This window comes from Grammomys surdaster, unplaced genomic scaffold (assembly GCF_004785775.1).
Source record: "Grammomys surdaster isolate TR1022 unplaced genomic scaffold, NIH_TR_1.0 125581, whole genome shotgun sequence".
Taxonomy (NCBI): Eukaryota; Metazoa; Chordata; class Mammalia; order Rodentia; family Muridae; genus Grammomys; species Grammomys surdaster.
Window position 1 is genome coordinate 428,345 of NW_021620427.1, and position 19,927 is coordinate 448,271.

At 37.6% G+C, this 19,927-nt stretch overlaps 1 protein-coding gene across 1 annotated transcript; it reads left to right on the plus strand.

Annotated features, from left to right (window-relative positions):
• The first annotated feature begins 2,982 nt into the window (after positions 1-2,982).
• Positions 2,983-19,040, plus strand: LOC114638364 (transmembrane protease serine 11G). The gene is made up of 9 exons (XM_028786788.1): positions 2,983-3,124; positions 4,098-4,216; positions 5,760-5,827; positions 6,414-6,574; positions 10,647-10,685; positions 11,448-11,619; positions 12,782-13,041; positions 17,123-17,265; positions 18,879-19,040. Exons 1-9 carry the CDS (start codon positions 2,983-2,985, stop codon positions 19,038-19,040), a joined length of 1,266 nt encoding a protein of 421 aa, XP_028642621.1.
• Positions 19,041-19,927: the final 887 nt, after the last annotated feature.

The window sequence follows — 19,927 nt, forward strand, 5'->3', positions numbered from 1 at the left end:
AAGCATCTGATGATGAACTTTAATAAAAGACTGTAACATTGAAAAGCATGATGAGTGTTGACAAAGTAAGAACGCTTTTTTGAAATTCTGCTGAGGCTTTGTTTAAGGAACACTTAGTTATCAGATTGTTTAGAAAGCAAGATATCTCTCGTTTAAATAAATGGGGCAGGGACATTAAAATTAAGATAGTGATCAAAATACTTTGAATCTTTGTGTAGGGTTTTCTACTCTGACATGATGAGTGGGTAGCTTATGTCTCTGACTGGCCATGATGACATAGTACCACAAGGAAAAGGTCACTTGTGGTTTTCCTTGTGTATAACATCAGAGGTATCTCCAAATCAATCTTCCTGAGCTACAATGAACCTGTTTAGTCATCTCACTGGGATTGGCTGACCAAAACCAGATGCTTTCAATTGGAGGGATTACGGGACATAGGAAGCCAAGAAGGAGTGGAGAGAGAAATGTCACACAGTGGTTTTTTATAATAAAATTGGTGATTTGTACACAGAATACAGGTAGTGCTAACTGTCCTGTCTCCTCCTGCCAAGGATGAAGAAACTCACTCCCAGTAGAACTCTGATTTTTAAGTGGTTAATGATTTATTACTCTCCATTCCTGTCACATTCGTTCATTTAGTATGTAAGCATTTACCAAGTACCTATGAAGGACAAGCTTCTACCTGTCTAGTACAGCCCTTGGAATTAAATTAAAAATAAGGTTAGTATAAAGAGACATATCCTTTACAGAAAATCAATGGATAAATATTTTGGAGTGAGTTTGCGTGGCTAGGAAAGCAAAATCATTCTCACTTGAGACACCAAAAACCGGTTTGCTCTGAACAAACGTGAGGATTGGAGTTCAGATCCCTGACACTTTGTCAATGCCAGGCAGGAAATGTGGCTTGCCAATAATGTCAATTCCAGGCAGGCATAGTTGCTCACCTAGAATTCAACACATGGGAAGTGGACATTCTTCTGCATTCTCTTTTGTATTTCAGAGGCATCTCCATTCCCTCCAGATCATGGCTACCTGTATTCAGTAGCTAACTGGTACCACTTTTTGTCTTTCCACGACCAGATATCAATCCCAGGGAAAATAATTCCCATTGTTCAAGGATAATTTCTGCAGACAAGAGCCAATGTGGTAAATGTTTAGAATTATATTCCTGTACAATTTCTCTATGCATTTGATCACGCCACCAACACATGGCAGTGTTATCTTGCCCCAGCTCTCTAATTGCCCAGATTTTTTCTTTACACTGTAGACCCTGACACTGAGATGGAAAAAACTTTATTATAATGTCCTATTTCCACAGAGTGTCCCAAGCAGTCAGTCAGTTCACACCATCTTCAGACGTTTGCATTGGTCGGAAGCACATGCTTTTTGCCATATTTCCCAACCACCGATACTATTATTATTATATTTGTATTTAAGCTGATGTTCTGTCTCTTTGATTATATTTTACTTTATCCAAACAACATCATCTACTTTAAAAACCACAGGATTAAGTGTCATAACCCTATGTAATACTCGTCAGACCAGAGTTCTGAGTTCTCAATGTTTATATGTATTCATTATATTGATGACTTTTATTATGCTACTTATTATTTATTATAATTCCCTCTTTTGCTACTTAACTAAATCCATCCTAATCTAATGTTCCTTATACTCGGTATAAATTATATCCTATCTATATACACACAGTAGCTTGCCTTATGTACAAAAGTATAGAAAAGACCAACCAACTATCTAACCAACCAACCAAACAAACAAGCAAACCAACAAACAAAATCTCCAGTAGACACATGGGAAGTGGACACTCTTCTAGGTTCTCTTTTGTATTACAAAGGCATCTCCTTTGAGTCCTATTTCTATCCTTCTTGATATCTTATCTTTGAGGCTCTGGTAATCTATTTTTTATTAGTTATTTTATACATTTCAAATGTTATCCCCCTTCTCAGTTTCCCCTCCACAAGTGCCCTATTCCATCCCCCTCTCTCCCTGCTTCTATGAGGGAGCTCTCCCACCCACTTACTCACTCCTGCCTCACTGCCCTAGCATTCCCCTACACTAGGGCATCGAGCCTTCCCAGGACCAAAGGTCTCCCCTCCCACTGATGTCAGATAAGACAATCCTCTACTACATGTGTAGCTGGAGTCATGGGTCCTCTATGTGCACTCTTTGGTTGGTGGTTTAGTCTGTGGGAGATCTGGGAGTTCTGGTTGCTTGATTTTGTTGTTTTTCTTATGAGATGGCAATCCCCTTCAGATCCTTCAGTACTTCCCCTAACTCTTCAATTGGGGTCCCCATGCTCAGTCCAATGGTTAGCTGTGAGCATTTGTATCTGTATTGGTCAGGCTCTGGCAGAGTCTCTCAGGGGACAGCCATACCAGGCTCCTGTCAGCAAGCACTTCTTGGCATCAGCAACATTATCTGGGTTTGGTGTCTGTGTGTGGGATGGATCCCCCGGTGGGGCAGTCTCTAGATGGCCTTTCCTTCAGCCTCTGCTCCACTCTTTGTCCCTGTATTTCCTTTAGACTGGAACAATTTTGTGTTAATATTTTTTGAGATGGATGGGTGGCCCCATCCCTCAACCGGTAATCTGTTAACTATTATAATTCATTGCATTGGAATAGTGACCCAGATGGCATTATATCGAGAGGTTCATTGTGATCTGAAGCTCATCTGGTCACATTTGTGACATGAGATCATTTACCAAATTAAAAAAGAAGAAGAAGAAGAAGAAGAAGAAGAAGAAGAAGAAGAAGAAGAAGAAGAAGAAGAAGAAGATCCAGAATACCTCTTGTTGTGAGCCACATTTAAAGTTAAAAAGCCAGTTGGATTTTTGCAGTATTTTTTCGAATATTTCAAAAGATACATTCAAATGTTACCAAATACAATATAAGCTAATAAAGAACTCCTGGGAGAAATAATTTGAATATCAAAAATACTTGTCATAGGGCCCTACTTGTTTTTAATATGCATTTTTCTCTCAAAAGGCCAGGAATCCTGGGTAGAAGAAAACGTGTCTGGAAACCATGGATAGTTACCCTCACTACCGTGGCTGTTGTGTTGGCTTTGACAGTGCTCATCGGTCTCCTTGTTTACTTTTTGGTGTATGGTGAGGCCATGCTTTATTGTATCACTTTGGAAATTTAAAGACTCCCTACATGAATTACATACATTTTGAAATCTTAGCCTTTTCTCCAATTCTAGGATGAAATTTTCCTTTGAATAAATTTGGGAAATAATTATCCTTAATGCAAAAGTTTATTTCTATTATTCAAACCTGCTGCTGTTCATGCACCCTTTGAATAGCAAGCACAAGAGGTTTGCAAGATACAATATTGATTGTGTGATGATATGTACAGCAAAACTTTACTGTAGTAGAAATTTTAACTTTGCTGTCAACTTATTGTATCATTACTTAAATAGTTTAAATGCATGAATGGTCCCTTACTATGAATTACCACCTATAATAGGTAGTGATTGTATCAGGATACAGCATACAACCCTAGTGGTTATGAAGATAGATGATCTGAAAATGATTGGGTGGGAAGATATTGGCTATAGCTATTGGATATTTAATTTTCTGGAGTGTAACAAATATATGACTACCAGTCTGTTTACTGTTGTTATGATAAAATGCTTTAGAAAACTGGACACTTTATTAATAAAAGAGGCCTGAGGTGTCTGACAGTGAGACAAGCTAGTTTTGGTGTCTGTAAGAAGCTTTATCACAACGTGGAAGATATTCATGAGAGGGGAGCATGTCGGAAGTGAGTAGTGCCTAGAAAAGAGATCCCATGGCAAGATGGTACGAAATCCAAGGAAGAATCTGATTTCCACAAGAGTTAGCCTACTTCCGTGAGAACTAACCCACTCTGTGAAAGCAATGTTAACCTCTGGGTGATCAGCCACAGTCAGCTCTTACTCATTCCACCTGTTAGAGCACCCATGCCATTCAGAGCACTATTATATGGAGGACCAAGCTTCCAACATAGAAGTTATCAGAGAAACAATAATACAACAAAAATAAACGTCTTTGGTTCAAAGGGATTAAAGGAAGTTATCCATCTGTTTTCTCCTATCAGATGAGAAGACTCATTACTACCAGGCCTCCTTCTGGATTCCCAGTATTAAATATAGCTCAGATTTGTCCAAAGAACAGTCAAAATTTCAGACTGACCTGAAACAAAAAATCAACAATGAGGTAAATCTATGGCTTGCTAATACCATCCTTGTTACCCTGGAAGTGTGTAAGGTGGCAAGAAGTAGAGACAGATGCTTGATATCAACTTCTGACCTCCACAAAATTCATATATACATGTACAAGTATCCACATGTGCACATGCTCTTCTAAACATATGAATACACATACATGGCACACAGGTATGCAAAGTAAAACAAAACAAAAGTGTAGAGAAAATTGTTAGTTTGTAAGCAATACAGTGCAAGTCAGACTCAGTCTCTGGTACAGACTTTCTTGACTAATTCAACAGTACAAGTTGCAGATATTGTAAACATTTCCCTAACAGTAAATATGAAGAGCAGTAACTAAATTAGACATTGTATATTTCTCATATGGTTCAGTAATCATAATGCAGACTACTCATTATAAACTATATAAATGATAATAATTATCTGTACATGTTACAAGGATGCATGTGTAACCAAAGTGTAAAAGATTCTTTAGATCATAACTTGAAGTGATTCTAATGCTTTACTAGATTTTCTAAATATTTTATAAGTCTATATATATTAGTCTTATTAGATAAATGATACATGTACAAATAAAGCATTTTCCCACAAATATCCTTGTAAATAAGCTAGAAAGAACCATGTGGTCATTTGTTTTATTAATAGCTATTGATCTCCTGGCATTCCTCTCAATAGTCTGTCGAATATGGCATCACGTGACATTTCATTGAAGAGAATTTCATAGATTAAATGAGATGAGAAACAGCCCTAGTCTCTCACTGTTTATTTCACTGTTTGGGAGTCCTACTAGGATCTGTGCAGTGCCTGCTCAGTCTCAGCTTGGCCAAGGTTAGCGAAGCTGAGCTTTTCTTTCTGACAAGCCAGTCCGATGAGTCAATGGTCATAAACGGGCTTGCCACAGCCATCACCCTGCTGCCATTGCTCCTGCTTTGGTAAGAAGTAAGTTGTTCTAGAATCATTCACCACCAATGGAGTACTCCACATGAGAAAGACAAATAGCACACCATGGCAGTCGTAGACATATTTTATTTTAAGTAAATATTTTGTATGTTTCCCTTGATAAGTAATTAAGTTTGGAGAAGTGCCTAACTGTGTGTGCATCTTCCTCACAACCCGTTCTCCAAAGGATCAAAACTTTATCTGAAACTGTCTCACCAAAATTTAAAACTTGATCTGTCCACTGCACTCAGAGACTAATACAACTGAATTTCAAGATGTTGGTTGCTGAGTGGATAATGTGTCTGTCCGTGTGTGGCAACCTTACACAGACAGGCACTGGGCGTGCATCTCCTGCTTTTGAAATGTCTGCCTTAGTTCAACTCCGTGCTAATCACTTTCAAACACATGGAAAGTTTTTTGCACCATAGGGATGATTATATGACAATAAGATAATGTTCAATGAGCCTCTCTGAAATAACTATAAACAAATATTAAGGGTGTATTTTTTGTATCTTGTACCACAGTGACTTTGAAGCGAGCATTTTGAAATGTATAGCATTAATGTTTAACAACGTTCCCTTTCTTCATTTTTTCAGATAGAGGTGACATTTCAAAGTTCCAGCTTGAAGCATCATTATGTCAAATCTCAAGTTGTCAACTTTCGGTAACCACAGTTAAACAATTTGCATGAGGAAAAGGCCGATTTGTGCCATCAAGTTATTTTTCACTGCTTTTCTCTGCAGCCAGGATCTAAAGACCTTCCATATGCCAGAGGAAAAGCTAGCACTGTCTTCCCACTTTGCATTCACTTCTATGCAGACTATAGTGGGAGGATTTCTTGAATAATCATGAACTATATTCTACTTCTCATTCTCTTAAAAACTTCTGCATTTCAATTGGAGATTCCATCAATCCTACTTACTTCTGTTGACTTTGCTTGTTTTATAGCAAATATTGCTAGGAATATTTAAAACACAAGAATCTCTATATGTTATATACATATATGACGTAGATATACTGTTGGATTTATAACTTTTCATTCTCTACATGATTATGATCAAGTTTTATAAGCGGAGAGTAATCTAGGACTTAACATCTGTGTGATATATAAAAGAGAAATTCATGAGAATAAACTGTATGAAATGTGTGTTTTATTTTCTTGAGGATATAAGTAATAGTTAAGTACTAATAATGTGGTATTAATAGTAATTACTGGGACATTGCCTTACTTTGGTGACTTTCTTTTCCAGACCCAGTAATGATGGTGTGAAAGCAGATGTACTGATTAAATTTCAGATTCCCCATAAGAATGTGGGCACTTTGAAGAGACAAGCTGATAGCATTTTGCATAAGAAGTTGCAATCCACCCAGAGCTTCTTGAAGACAGACATTTCATTACCTTACCTTAGAGGCAAGAGCACTTTTTTCTTCTCTCAATAGTTAACACTTTTTTTTAAAATCAATCTTCTGTCTAAAGAGAAAGCTTTTTTTATTCCGCTATAAAATGAAACCATTTTTATTCTAAGTCTCTGAGTCACTAGATAATGCACAAATTGTTACTCAACTCACGCCAAAGATTATATTCCCTTGGTTGGTATGAAAATAATAACTGTCTGGTTACCCAAATACAGAAATATTTTCTGTTATTAAATCAAGCCTTAGCAACATCATTTCAATTTAGTAACAATGAATGTGCTATTCAAAAACAGCCTAACCTCCACTATTGATCTTTCTTTTTACAACAGACTATGCTTCCATGGATACAGGCAATGTGCTTACTCTGCTCAATAATGCCCATAAACACTGAGCTCAGCACTGGGTAGGGAGTAGGGCCCTGGCAAGTGTTTGATTTTTAGCTCTGTAAACTGGCTCTGGCTCTTGAAAGTGGGCAAGATACAAAAGGGGTCTTTTAAAAGTCAGTTTGAGATTCATCCTGTTATCTTGAATATTTATTTTCTTTAAGCTTCTGTTATGGTAGGATTTTTAATTTTATCCCATTTGGAGTTTTCTCATTTTATTCGAGTCTATACAATTTGAACCTATACAAATTTGAACCCCCTGTCTTCAACAAATTTGAGGAATTTTCAACCATTTGTATAAATATTCTTTTTAGACCCATACTTATTTTCCTGACTTCTAAAAAAAATCACAACTATCAGTGTTCTGTACAGTCTTCCATACACACCAGAGGCTTTGCTCAATTGGAGTGTTTTAGTCTGTTCTTCAAGCTGAATGTGTCAGCTATTGTCCTTAAGTTCACTGATGTGGTTCCCACCATCCATCCGCACTAGGGACATCAGCAAGCCAGGTCGTCTGTTCCCACTGCTATTATCATTCTACTAGTCAGCTATTTGTTTGCTCATTCCTACCATTTTCAGTGATTTTTTTTAAAATTATTTATCCTGTTTTTAATGTTTTCTATTTTTCATTTATTACAAAAGAACTTGTCTTTGATTGTGGCAACTCTCCATAACCTATATCTCCTATTTCTAGCATCATTGATCTTCCCAAAATAGCACTGGTTGATTGTGTCTTCATTCAAATTGTAGATCTCCTATTCTGTTTTGTTTCATTTTGTATGAAAGCTTATATATTCTGAACATTATTTGCTAAGAGAATCTTGATCGTACTTATTTTTTTTTCTTAGATTTATCATCTACTTTTGTTATTTCAATGGCAATTCGCTCTTTTAGATTCTTGCAATGTCATTCTGTTTTTTTATTATTAATTTACTTATTTACATTCCAGATATTGCCCCCTTCTAGTCCCCCTCCCACAGTTCTTCATCCCTTTGTCTTTGAGGGGGTGTTCGTCCCCTCTACCCCCTAAGCATTTCCCTTCCCAGGGGCATCAAGTCTCTACAGGATTTGGCACATCCTCTCCAACTGAAGCCAGACAAGGTCGTCTTCTGCTGCATTTGTGCCTGGGGCTTCAAACCAGCCACTGTATATTCTTTGGTTAGTGGCATAGTCTCTGGGAGCTCCCAGGGGTCCTGGTGAGTGAAGACTGTTGATCTTCCTATGGGGTTACCATTCCCTTCACCTCCTTCAATCCTTCCCCTAATTCTTCCATAGGGGTCCCCAATCTCAGTCTAATGGTTGGCTGTAAGTATCTGCAACTGTCTCAGTCAGATGCTGGTAAGACCTCTCAGAGAACGGCCATGCTAGGCTCCTATCTGCAAGCACAACATTGTATCAGTAATAGTGTCAGGGTTTGGCGCCCCCTGCTAATGACAGTTGTAGAATATGTTTCTCTGGACAGCCCTGTATGGTAGATCTCTCTGTGTGTATCAGGATCTCCTTATGCCAATGAGTAGAAACAGGCATCAGCAGATGTCTCCACAGATGTTTTGGTTTGTTCACCAGTTCTTTGGCCACAACATGGGAACAAGGATGGTCAAGGGTTGCCTATTGTCACTGCTTCTGGAGAACTGGACTTCCAGGTTTGGATTTTACAGTAGACATCTGGGTATCTCTGTTGTTCTTCCCATTTCCTTGTACTTTGTGTGTGTGTGTGTGTGTATCCATCCCAGACTTTTCCTGGGATTGTTTTTAAACTTGTTGAAAGGTATGCACCAACAAAACTTTTTGGTCCCAGTTTATGAAAAGAAAGATTACTAAGCACAGCACTTATCCTTCCTCAAATTCTGAATAGTCATTCACTGTTTTCTTTACAGTTTCTAGAGTTCTTTTACTGTAACAAATAATGTTAGCATCAGGTCTCTTATATAAAATGTCACAGTATTGCCATACAATTTATTCAGATGTCCCCACGCATTTTGTGCATGTGTGTGTGTAAAGGGGTTTTGTGTCAGAAATCAAACCCAAGACCTTGAGCATCCTAGGCAAACTACTGACCAACTTCTCTGGTCCATTTCATGAACTTTAAATAAACTTAAGAATACTTATAATATCTTATATAGAACAAATTATATGTAAGTATATGGTATACAATATTGTTTAGGGACTATGAAGGGAAAATACATGGCGTCAGGCTTGGTGCTTACGAATATTTCTGAATGGGTGTTAGCTGAACCCACAGATACAGAATCCACAAATATAGTATAGTATGCAGATCATTGCATTTATAGAAGAAGAAAAGATAAAAGTGAGACTGCAAATCTTGGCCCAGAACTGCGGCAGTACAACATTTTCATGGGCAAGAAGAGCACATCTATTCAATTATGCCCGGTGTGACGCCATCTTAGAGAGACAAAAATGTACCAAATTTCTTTCTGACGATGGCCCATCATTTTGCATGGCTGAAATTGCATGGCTTTTAGAGAGTTCAACTCAGAACTGATTCTTGTTACATGTCTTTTTTGTTATTATTAAATAGCATAATGATCCCTGTGAATTCACACACCCTATTGGGCAGATTTTCTGCAGCTCAATGAAGCTATAGTAATGCTAGACAAATAGATGATTTCCTAATTCCTAACAATGACGCTATGGAATCCTTAAATTTATACTAGTAATTACTGAGACCTTTATAGGAAAGCTGAAATTAGGGCTCTATAAACCTTCCTGTGTCATGAGCTAATTGCACTAGGTAGAAAACAGGGTTTGAAATTGATTTATGATTAGGGAAGACATGCTTTTAAGGCTAGTTGTAGAGACATTATCTGATAACTAAAGATCATAAAGCAGATATGGACAGTTTATTGTAGGTGTAAGGACAAAAGATAAAATATTGTTTGGTTTATCTATAGAAAACTTCACACTAATGAGACACAAGGCAGATGATTTGCTTCTTGGAAAAACTGTGCTAAAGAAAGCCATAAGGAAGTTTTATTATCCACACAACCTAATCCTTAAGGTTTTTTATAATTAACTTTTTAATGTCTCACCTAAATTACAGATCCGATAGTGAAATGTTAGATTAGTTTTCACCTGAGTATGATTGAGTCTGATTCCCTCTGCATATGCTGGGATAAAGAGAAATACAAGGGATTTGGGGAGACAGACACAGCTTATACCAATATCTTCTTGGATTTATGAATAAAAAAATGATAACATGTTGAATGGTAGAAAAAAATCTGTGGCCAAATCCTAGAGGCCTTGAAGATGATTTGAATACCTTGAATATATGACGGCAAGCAAGTGAAACCAGAAGTAATGACTTATAGGATTATATGTTATAGGCCATGTGTAAAACTTGCCCTGCACACCGTAAGTTTAACTTCTACTTCAATAAATGTATTCAAATATGTAAAAGGACACTAATCTTTCAGGCAACTAATATCTGTCATGCCAATGACTTTGAATTCGTACAAGAATCTCCCTGAAATTCATGTGTGGTCAGAAACTTAATGACTGATTCTCCTCCTATTTTTTTTATGGCTTATGCTATTGTTTTTATATTGAGCTTCCTAATTAGTACGGTTCTTCCCAATCTGAGAATGCCATGTCATGTAAGCATTGTATTTTAAAGGACGACAGTTATGTTGTTGACCAACGATCTTGATTGTATTGTTTTTCCAGAAATGAATGCAGCACAAGCCGAACATATTCTAAACAGCAGTAAGTCCGGAAATGTCACTAATATGTTATTAAATCGAAAAATCAAATTCACAACTCTCTGGCCTATCCCTATATCAGTGTATCCCATTTCTCAAATAACTCTATTTCTCAATTTCTCAATACAGCTAACATTTAATCAATGAAAAAATTACTAATAGAAATGTTTTTATGGAATCTTTGGTAATATTTTCTCTTTCAGCAGTAAAATTCACCAATCGCTTTTTAAAAACCACTTGAATTTTTCCCATTTATTTTTATTTGATTTATTTTGTTAAAGTACAAAATTTTGCATTGATTTAAATGAAACACACTAACTATAATACTGAAAATAATATTTATTTAGTGGATTTAAAAATACTATATATGAAATTTGTCTGCAATAAATGTCAACTATCAGTACGGTAAGCTGTTACATATAACAGGACTCAGAAAATATAAAAAACTAAGTTCAAGGAATATAAATAAATAATATAATTAACTAAAAATAAAAAAAACCTAATTTCAAAGAAAAATGCCTTTAAGCAATTTAAAACACCAAATAAAACGATAACTAACTTCTAATTATTAACGATTTAATTACAAGAATATACATCCTCAATCAACTTGAATATCCATTATCCTCATAACATTTGCCATTGTAGTCGTTGAGTATTTAAAGGCAAGCCGCATCCATAAGTCATTTTACATTTAATTATTTGCCAATTACATCCAAACATGTTTATAGCTCTGCAAATAGCCGTGTTATTTTCTTCTGCCTGGCAGATTGTGGCTTGGGGCTGGAGTACCCACCCACGGCAAGAATCGCTGATGGCAAACCTGCGGACAAAGCTTCTTGGCCGTGGCAGAGCAGCCTGCAGGTGGAAGGCATCCACCTCTGTGGTGCATCTCTCATTGGCTCCCAGTGGCTCGTGACCTCCGCTCATTGCTTTGACAAGTGAGTTCTCAGGTCCCCAGTGACTCCTCAGGATACACCCTCAGGTCCCCAGTGAACCCTCAGGATACTCCCTCAGGGACCCCAGTGAGTCCTCAGGATACACCCTCGGGTCCCCAGTGAGTCCTCAGGATACACCCTCAGTGTCCCGAGAGAGTCCTCAGGATACACCCTCGGGTCCCCAGTGAGTCCTCAGGATACACCCTCGGTGTCCCGAGAGAGTCCTCAGGATACACCCTCAGGTCCCCAGTGAGTCCTCAGGATACACTCTCAGGGTCTCCAGCATCACTGCCTCTCATATTCACATCCAGTCACGTTTTTCCTCCTCTTCATTCTTTCCATGAGCATCTCAGCCCCTTGTTGACAGGAGTAGAAAAGATCACCAGTTCCGGAAGATTGCTTTCAACTCTGACTGAAAATATCTTTTGGAGTAATCTCAGTTTCAATTAGAAACAAGTCAGCACTGAAAAATCAAGTATGTCACCAGTTTTCCTGAAATACATTGAGGTTTTTTCTTTCAGTGCTATAAGTTATATCCCAACCTAGAATTCATATCTGATAGTCTACATGTTTTTATTCTCTGTATGACTGCTAAAGGTTTAACATATAGCACTGTTGGAGGAAAAAGAAGTAGATATGATGATCCTACTGATACTAAAATAGAATAAAATATTCTGGGTAAAACGCTCAGTGGAAAAGAATCATTAGAAAAATATATAAAATATGGCTATAAATTTATCTTTTTTTCCTTTATCACTGTGTCTGGGTTTTTTTTTCTGTGTGTCTTCCTCTTTTTGTACCTGTGAATAAAAATGTATAACTGTCCATAGTTATGGGTATATATGGATATTTGCAGAAATATATGAGAAAATTATATCTAGTATTTTTAAATTTTCTTCAAATAATATGTTTTTAATAATAAACTAGGAGTAATACATTGCTTCCTTTAAAATTCATATTCATCTCCAAAAAGCATAACTAAGACTACTTTGAAACGGAATATATCTTATCAGCTAGAAAACAAATTGTCAGTATGGGGAAGCTTAAAAACAAGATGGTGTTAAAGGCCAATTCAAGTATAACCTTAAAAAATTTGCCCACCCAGAATCCTGGGCAACTATAGACCAGAAATGAACGCACTGTGCTCCTTTTACTTTTTGATCAGTTACAAAAACCCCAAACTGTGGACAGTAAGTTTTGGAAGAACCCTTAACAATCCACTGACAACACGAAAGGTGGAATCCATCATCGTTCATGAGAACTACGCAGCCCACAAGCACGATGACGACATCGCTGTGGTCAAGCTCTCGAGCCCGGTGCTGTTTTCTGAAACTTTGCGCACAGTCTGTCTCCCTGACGCTACTTTTCAAGTCTTGCCAAAGAGTAAAGTGTTTGTCACCGGATGGGGAGCACTGAAAGCGAACGGTGAGTATCTCAAGAAAAACAAGGACGCCAACTGTGCCAACCTGTTCTGCTTTTGCATAGAAATATCCAAATACAAAATTGCGCAGTATAAACCAAGATAACCCCATGATAGTCACGGCAAAGTTTTTTAAAAAGCTATGAAAACTTCAGCTGTGAGTAGAATTCATACACTTACCTTTGATATAGTGGTTCTAGAAGATGTAGTACTTATATTTATTGTTTGTTTGTTTTTTGAGACAGGGTTTCTGTGTATCCCTGGCTGTTCTGGAACTCACTCTGTAGATCAGTCTGGCCTCAAACTCAGAAATCCGCCTGCCTCTGCCTCCCGAGTGCTGGGATTAAAGGTATTTTCATACTCTTGGAACGTTCTTTTCAAAACTTATCAGGCCATATTCTTCCACTTCTCATTCTTTCCGTCCCCATCTTTCATATGTAGAGTCATTGGGTCTGTCTGACTCATACGGTTTGCAAACACTAGTAATGATGAGCTTCTGGAAAGCCAAACTGCTAAACAGAAACAGCCTCAGCCACAGAATCTGAACAACTTGATCCTGCCTGACATTAAGTGGTAAAGGGGACCTTCTGATCAGTGCATCCCTGAAGCTGCTGTTGAGCTGGTGGGAATATAAAGTTGAGACATATAACATTTCACTGAACTAAATGATACACAGAAAACAGCACGTGCAGACTTTTAGATATGGGCCCGAGTTTTGGGTTCTTATGCTGCTGCTGCTGCTGCTGCTGCTGCTGCTGCTGCTGCTGCTGCTGCTGCTGCTGCTGCTGCTGAGACTGTTGATGCTGTGGTTTCTTTTCTTTCCATTTCTTCTCTTCTCTTTTTTATTCCTTCCTTCCTTCTTCCCTTCTTTTTCTTCTTCCTCTTCTCTTTTCCTCTCTTCTTCTCCCCTTCCTTTTCCTTCTTCTTGTTCTTCTTCTTCTTGTTCTTGCTCTTCCTCTTCCCCCTCCTCCTCCTCTTGTTCTTCTTTTACTTCTTCTCTTTTTTTTCTTCCTTTCTACTGAAAATATATTCTTCTCTCATACAATGCATAGCAGCCAGTTTCCCCACCTCCATTCCTCCCAGTTTTCTCCCCCATCTCCCCTTCTTTCCCCATATCCACTTGCTTCCATTTCTCTTCAGAAAAGAGCAGGCCTCCAAAAGACAACAACCAAACATGACAAAACAAGATATAATAAGACAAGAGAAAAAAGCCTTCACTCATAGCGAGCCTGGACAAGGCAACACAACAGGAGAAAAGTTTCAAGAGCAGGCAAAAGACTCAGAGACACATCCGCTTTTGCTGTTGGGATCCCACAACAACATAAAGCTAACAGCCACACAGAAGAGCTGGTGCAGACCTGTGCAGGCCCTGTGCTCACTGCTTCAGTTTCTGTGAGTCCATGAGTCCTGCTTAGTTGATCTAGTGGGTCATGTTCCCCTGGTGTTCTTCATCCCCTTTGACTCCTACAATCTTTCTGCCCCCTTGTCTCTGGGGTTCTCAAGGCTGAAGTAGAGGGATCTTATAAAGACAGCGTAATGTTTGGCTTTGAGTCTCTGAACCTGCTTTTGTTAGCTTTGGAGGGAAGACTCTCTGGTGAGGACTGAACAAGGCACCTTTGCTTCTTGGTTAAAGTTTTCATATATATTTAATCTGCCTGTAGAATTCCAGTTCTTACTCTTGGCACTTAGTTTATATACCATTTACCTACTTCCTCAGAGTATAGCTTTGGTCTCATTCTTTATCTCTTAATTTTTATGAACTCTGCTTCTAGTGGACTGCTGAAAGTTCTGTCCTTGATCCTAGACAGAACCACTGTCACTAACACCCATGTGTTTGTCCTAATCTGAGGCACCTGAACTGTTTTATAGAAATGGTATTTTAGCTAAAGTCATCCTGTGTAAATTTAAAAAAGAAAGAAATGGTAATGAGGAGAAATAAATAGTGTGAGATTTGAAAAGTAGAAATGGGATATATTATACTAACAGTTATAGCTAACAGTTCCCCATACTTTGGGAATAATTTTAGACTTGACTGAGAATTCTCCAAAGTCTGCAGGTTACCATGTAATGAGCAACCACCTTAATAACTGTTGTAATATCCAGAAACAGCACTGTGAATTTGAAGACATCAAACTAAATGTAATCAATAGATATTTATTTGGCTGTGGTTTCTGTCTACATTGTAAACTGAGATGAGGATTGACCAGATCTTCTTATTCTTTCTTTGCAAGCTTTATCCCATCAGAGAATACTTCCAAGAGCTTGTAAAATGGAAACTTCCTTTTTTTCTGTAGCATTTCTTTCTTGAATAGTCAATCTTTTAAAATAGCATAGTGTACTTTCAAACACTTGAACCATGCTTTATAGTTGAAAATAAAGAAAACTTGGAAACACTTGCAATAATATCTAGCATTTTAGGTCAACCAGGAGGCTGTTGAGATTGATCAGTGGGTAATGGTGCTTACCCCCCGGAAACTGATTTAGAACCCCAGGACTTACATGGTAAGTCAGAACATTTTCCTGGAGGTTGTTCTCTGAGCTCTACACACTTGCACAGTTGTTTGCACACTGACAAAATCCATCTACACATACCTCCACCCCACACAGAAACAAATAAATTCATTTCTATTTAAATAAATTACAAATCAGTGAAACTGCAACTGCTGCACCCTGAGAATATGTAAAACTTTTGTATGAAAAACCAACAGTAGTGAACATTGTTGAATTATCTACACAAACAATGTTAAGATTGGATTAAAGTCTGTCTAAAGAACAGGCAGTAATCAGATTCTCTTTCTGGAAGCACTTCAAGCAGAAGAGAAGCTGGAGAAAAAATGTCCAGTGATCACTTAGCACTATGACCTGGGAGGTCAATAAGTAAAGGACAATATTTCAAAGACTACAGAGAAGCTTCGTCTTTCTAGCAAGCCAACCTCAGTGACTGAATCCATCAGTTTCCAGGCAGAAAATTGGATACCTTTACCTAAGCTCTAAAACAAAAAAATGGGAAAAAAACTAGATTTTCTCTCCCCTTTAACAGCTTCACTGTCCCCTGTTAACACTGAGACCAGCTGTAAGCGCATGAACATTTTAAATGTAAACCCCTAGCTGTCGCTGTGTACTTGCATAACTACGACTTAAATGTAGGGTGAGGCACTATCTCAAATGATTTTACTGTTTCAACATTAATTTCTCCATTGCACACACAAGTAAAGTTACTCTCAGTAACTTTCCCCAAGTCCCTGAGTTCTTAATTATGGTAATATTTCTTAAACTTTTGTCTGCTGTCTATGAAATTAGAGAATTTAAACCCATAGCCTTGCCTCATTACTTATACTAATGCTGAAACAATTCCATCCTTTCAATTGTTTCGAACCTGTTTACAAAAAAGAAGAATTTTGTTTGTTTAATAGAAGCTGTTACAGGGAGGCATGAAAACGCAATGGTTTAAAACAGTATTTCATTGAAGTAAATGTCCTTTGCATTACAATCAATGCAAACAAATCAGCCAATGTGATTAGCCAAGAAAATATGAAGGGGTGATATCTTCCTATATGTATTGATGTTCATTTTGAACAGCAAATCACACTGTTTTCATTGTAAACATCATCCTTCTCATGAAGGAACGGGATCCCACACAATGAAATTTGACTCTTGGTACTGCTCTTCCTTCTAAATGATTTCTAATTTTGAAACATTTGTGTTCTCTGTAAAGTGAAGCAGGATTCTGGGTAGATTCCAGGTTGTGAGAAATGCCTTGCATCTGAACTGGTATTGTTTACCTGACTATTTAGCTATGTGATCATGGCAAGAGTCTTAACCAGGTGAACATCAGTTTCCTCAACTGAAAATCCAGAATACTCATATCTATATCTTTGGTAGTTTATTTTTGCAGGGATCAAAGAGATGATAGTAATACATGTGCCAAATATGGTATCTACACATAGACGTCACCCCAAAGTGTAGCTCATCCTGAACACTGACATCCAGTCCCAAATTCTACAACTCTAAGGTCAATGTTAAATCTCAGATTTCCTCATCTCCTCATGTTTAAGCTACACATCTATTTATTGTTTGCTTATTTAGGTCCGTATCCCAATTCTCTGCAAGAAGTTGAAATAGAGATCATAAGTAATGACGTATGTAACCAAGTCAATGTATATGGCGGTGCTATATCATCAGGAATGATATGTGCTGGATTCTTGACAGGAAAACTAGATGCCTGTGAGGTAAGTATACTCTACTTCACCAAATTAACTCTACTCAATAAGGATGAAATCATTGGTCACAGGATAATGTCATTTAACACAATTCCATGAAATTAACTCAGGTAGAAAAGAGAAAACATGAGGAGGGATTGAAGAACAGCCTATTCAATGCCTTACGTAACACCATATTGAGCAGAGCTGTCTCAACAAGGTTCTCATCGCAAAACAAACCTCTTACTGGAGACCAGAAATTCAGATAGCTAGGAAAAGACAAGTATGAAGCCACAGAATAAAGTCTCAGTCAGAGCTGAACTTTGAATATTCATTCATACTAATGTTAAGTTACAGTGAGACAAGATCTCCTGAAATTTACCTTAAACAGCTTATTCAAATTATTATTTAGAAATCTATGCTATTTAGAAAAATAATAATCTGCACTCATTTCTACGAATGTGATACACCACAGATCATTTTTCAAATTACACCAATAGCATTTTGTCCATACTTACAACACATTAATTTTAAGTGTTAGGCATTGAAGCACAGTATCAGTTTTAATATATAGTTATTTGGAAGACTGAAAACAACAAAGAAATTAAAGATACGACCTATAGCATTTGTGGGTGGGCACAAGAACAAAACAATTCCTTGAGCAATTAATATTGGCTCTGATAATTTGACATACGTATATGCAATGCTGTCACCATAGACTTGACATTGACTATCATGGGATGGTAATAAACATTCATTCCCTTATTTACTCAGCTTTTTGTGAACCAAAGTTTACTATAGACATTACTTAGGGAAGCTAACATTTAAAAAATTGCAGTGATTTGACAATTTCACTAGGGCACAAGTTACTGAAACAAAAGGAGAAATTCAGGATCCAGCTAGACACTCTAGAATACGAGGTATCCTTCCATTCTCTCTCTGAGAAGAAGCTAGGTGTGTATCCAACAGACGGAATCACAAGACTTAGAGACTAAAAGCGAGCTACACAGGAGCTGACCGTCGTGTCCCATTGGCTCAAACTCCCCTACTACCTTTTACCATTTGTACAGTAAGAGTGTGATGATCTTAGTTATAATGGAGGTCTGAGGGAAGGGGGCTAAGGAGGACTGCCTTCAGTGGATAGGGATGTTCACCAGATGCTGGAAGACACTAAGAGGAATAGGAAGAGTTGTAGAAAGGAAGGACCTTTGGGGCAGCTTCAGAAGCCTCTGCCTCTTAGAACTGTCATTTCCCTTATCTAAGAAACTGCAGTAAACTATCTTAGGGTATGTTTGTGGAAAGAATAGAGTCATTACTCAGAGACAAATTTTAAAACTTTTGTTGAATTCTTAGGTTAACGACAACCTAGATGATTTCAGGGATTTAAATGTGTTTAGTGGGAATTCCACCCTAGCCTTTCAATAAAAGGTGCTACACGGTTGATAGAACATTCCAGAACACACTTCTACTGATTAGTTAATGTGAAACAAGGTAAGACTCTTTAAAGCAAAGCATCACTTCTAGCTAAAGGAGTTAGTATGTCAGTTCCAGGTATGAATTTATCAGACAGTCAGGAGCCAGTGAGCTCTTATTTCTGACACCTTTTTTGTTTATCGAACTGACATGTTTTTACTCTTTTCTAGGGTGATTCTGGGGGGCCTCTGGTTATTTCAGATAATAGAAATAAGTGGTATCTTCTTGGAATTGTTAGTTGGGGAATAGACTGTGGAAAAGAAAACAAGCCCGGAATTTACACCAGAGTGACTCATTATCGGAACTGGATTAAATCTAAAACTAACATCTAATGCCACAGCCACCCTTTTATCCAACCTGGATTGTCACACATGGCCTCTGGCAAATCATATTCCACGCTCATTGCCATGTACACCGTCATCTAGCTCAAGATGCAAACGAGTACGGTGCAGTGACCTTCCTCTTAAACCAGAAGGGGACAGACTTCCTTTCACATCATTGGAAGAGTTCCGTTGACTATAAACACAAAAGATGCTGTCTGCTTCATAAAGATCTATACCATCCTGCAAAGTATCTGATTACCTCCCTGGCTCATCTCTATTCTCCTACTTCATGTTTTATAAACGTATGCTAATCTGGAAGTCGAATAAATACTAACTACCTAGCCACTCTCTGCTTTTCTCAAGAGATGAATTTTTTCTCTGATTCCACCATAGTTTTTTGTCTTCATCAAAAATGCTCACCAGCAGTTTGTTCGTCCACTGACTGAACAGGCCAAGTTAATTAGTCTAAGTCAATGGTGACACAATGACAATAGAAACACTGGATGTGAGGCTAGGATGTGGGAGATGGCGATGAGGAGGTCCATTGCTTTTCATCTGTATATGCATTTAATCTTCTCTGAAACTTTGTATTTATATTTGTGCATGTTTTTTTTTCTTTAGACAATTTAACTCATGTGTATTTTCAAGCGATTCACCTACCATGTTTTTATAATAACTGAGATGAATTATAGATATTTCTTTGTATAAATACCTTTCCATACTTGGAAATTAAAAGTGCTTTTTCTTGTCCCTTTTATTAATGAAATGTAAACGAGCAAGAAACTACAAAGGTTGCTTTCAGCTCCATCTCCAAAATGAGGGGTGTTTCAACACTTGCATAAATTTATTTTTTAAGTGTATGTTACTTTACCTTAATTCACTTTATTTAAATGGCA

Bases quoted from the DNA above. Each gene is read 5' to 3' on its own strand.
- LOC114638364 (XM_028786788.1), top strand. From the start codon at position 2,983: ATGCATTTTTCTCTCAAAAGGCCAGGAATCCTGGGTAGAAGAAAACGT. The intron at 6,575-10,646 runs GCAAGAGCACTT...TTGTTTTTCCAG, and splicing joins TTCATTACCTTACCTTAGAG to AAATGAATGCAGCACAAGCC. The intron at 13,042-17,122 runs GTGAGTATCTCA...TTGCTTATTTAG, and splicing joins GGGAGCACTGAAAGCGAACG to GTCCGTATCCCAATTCTCTG.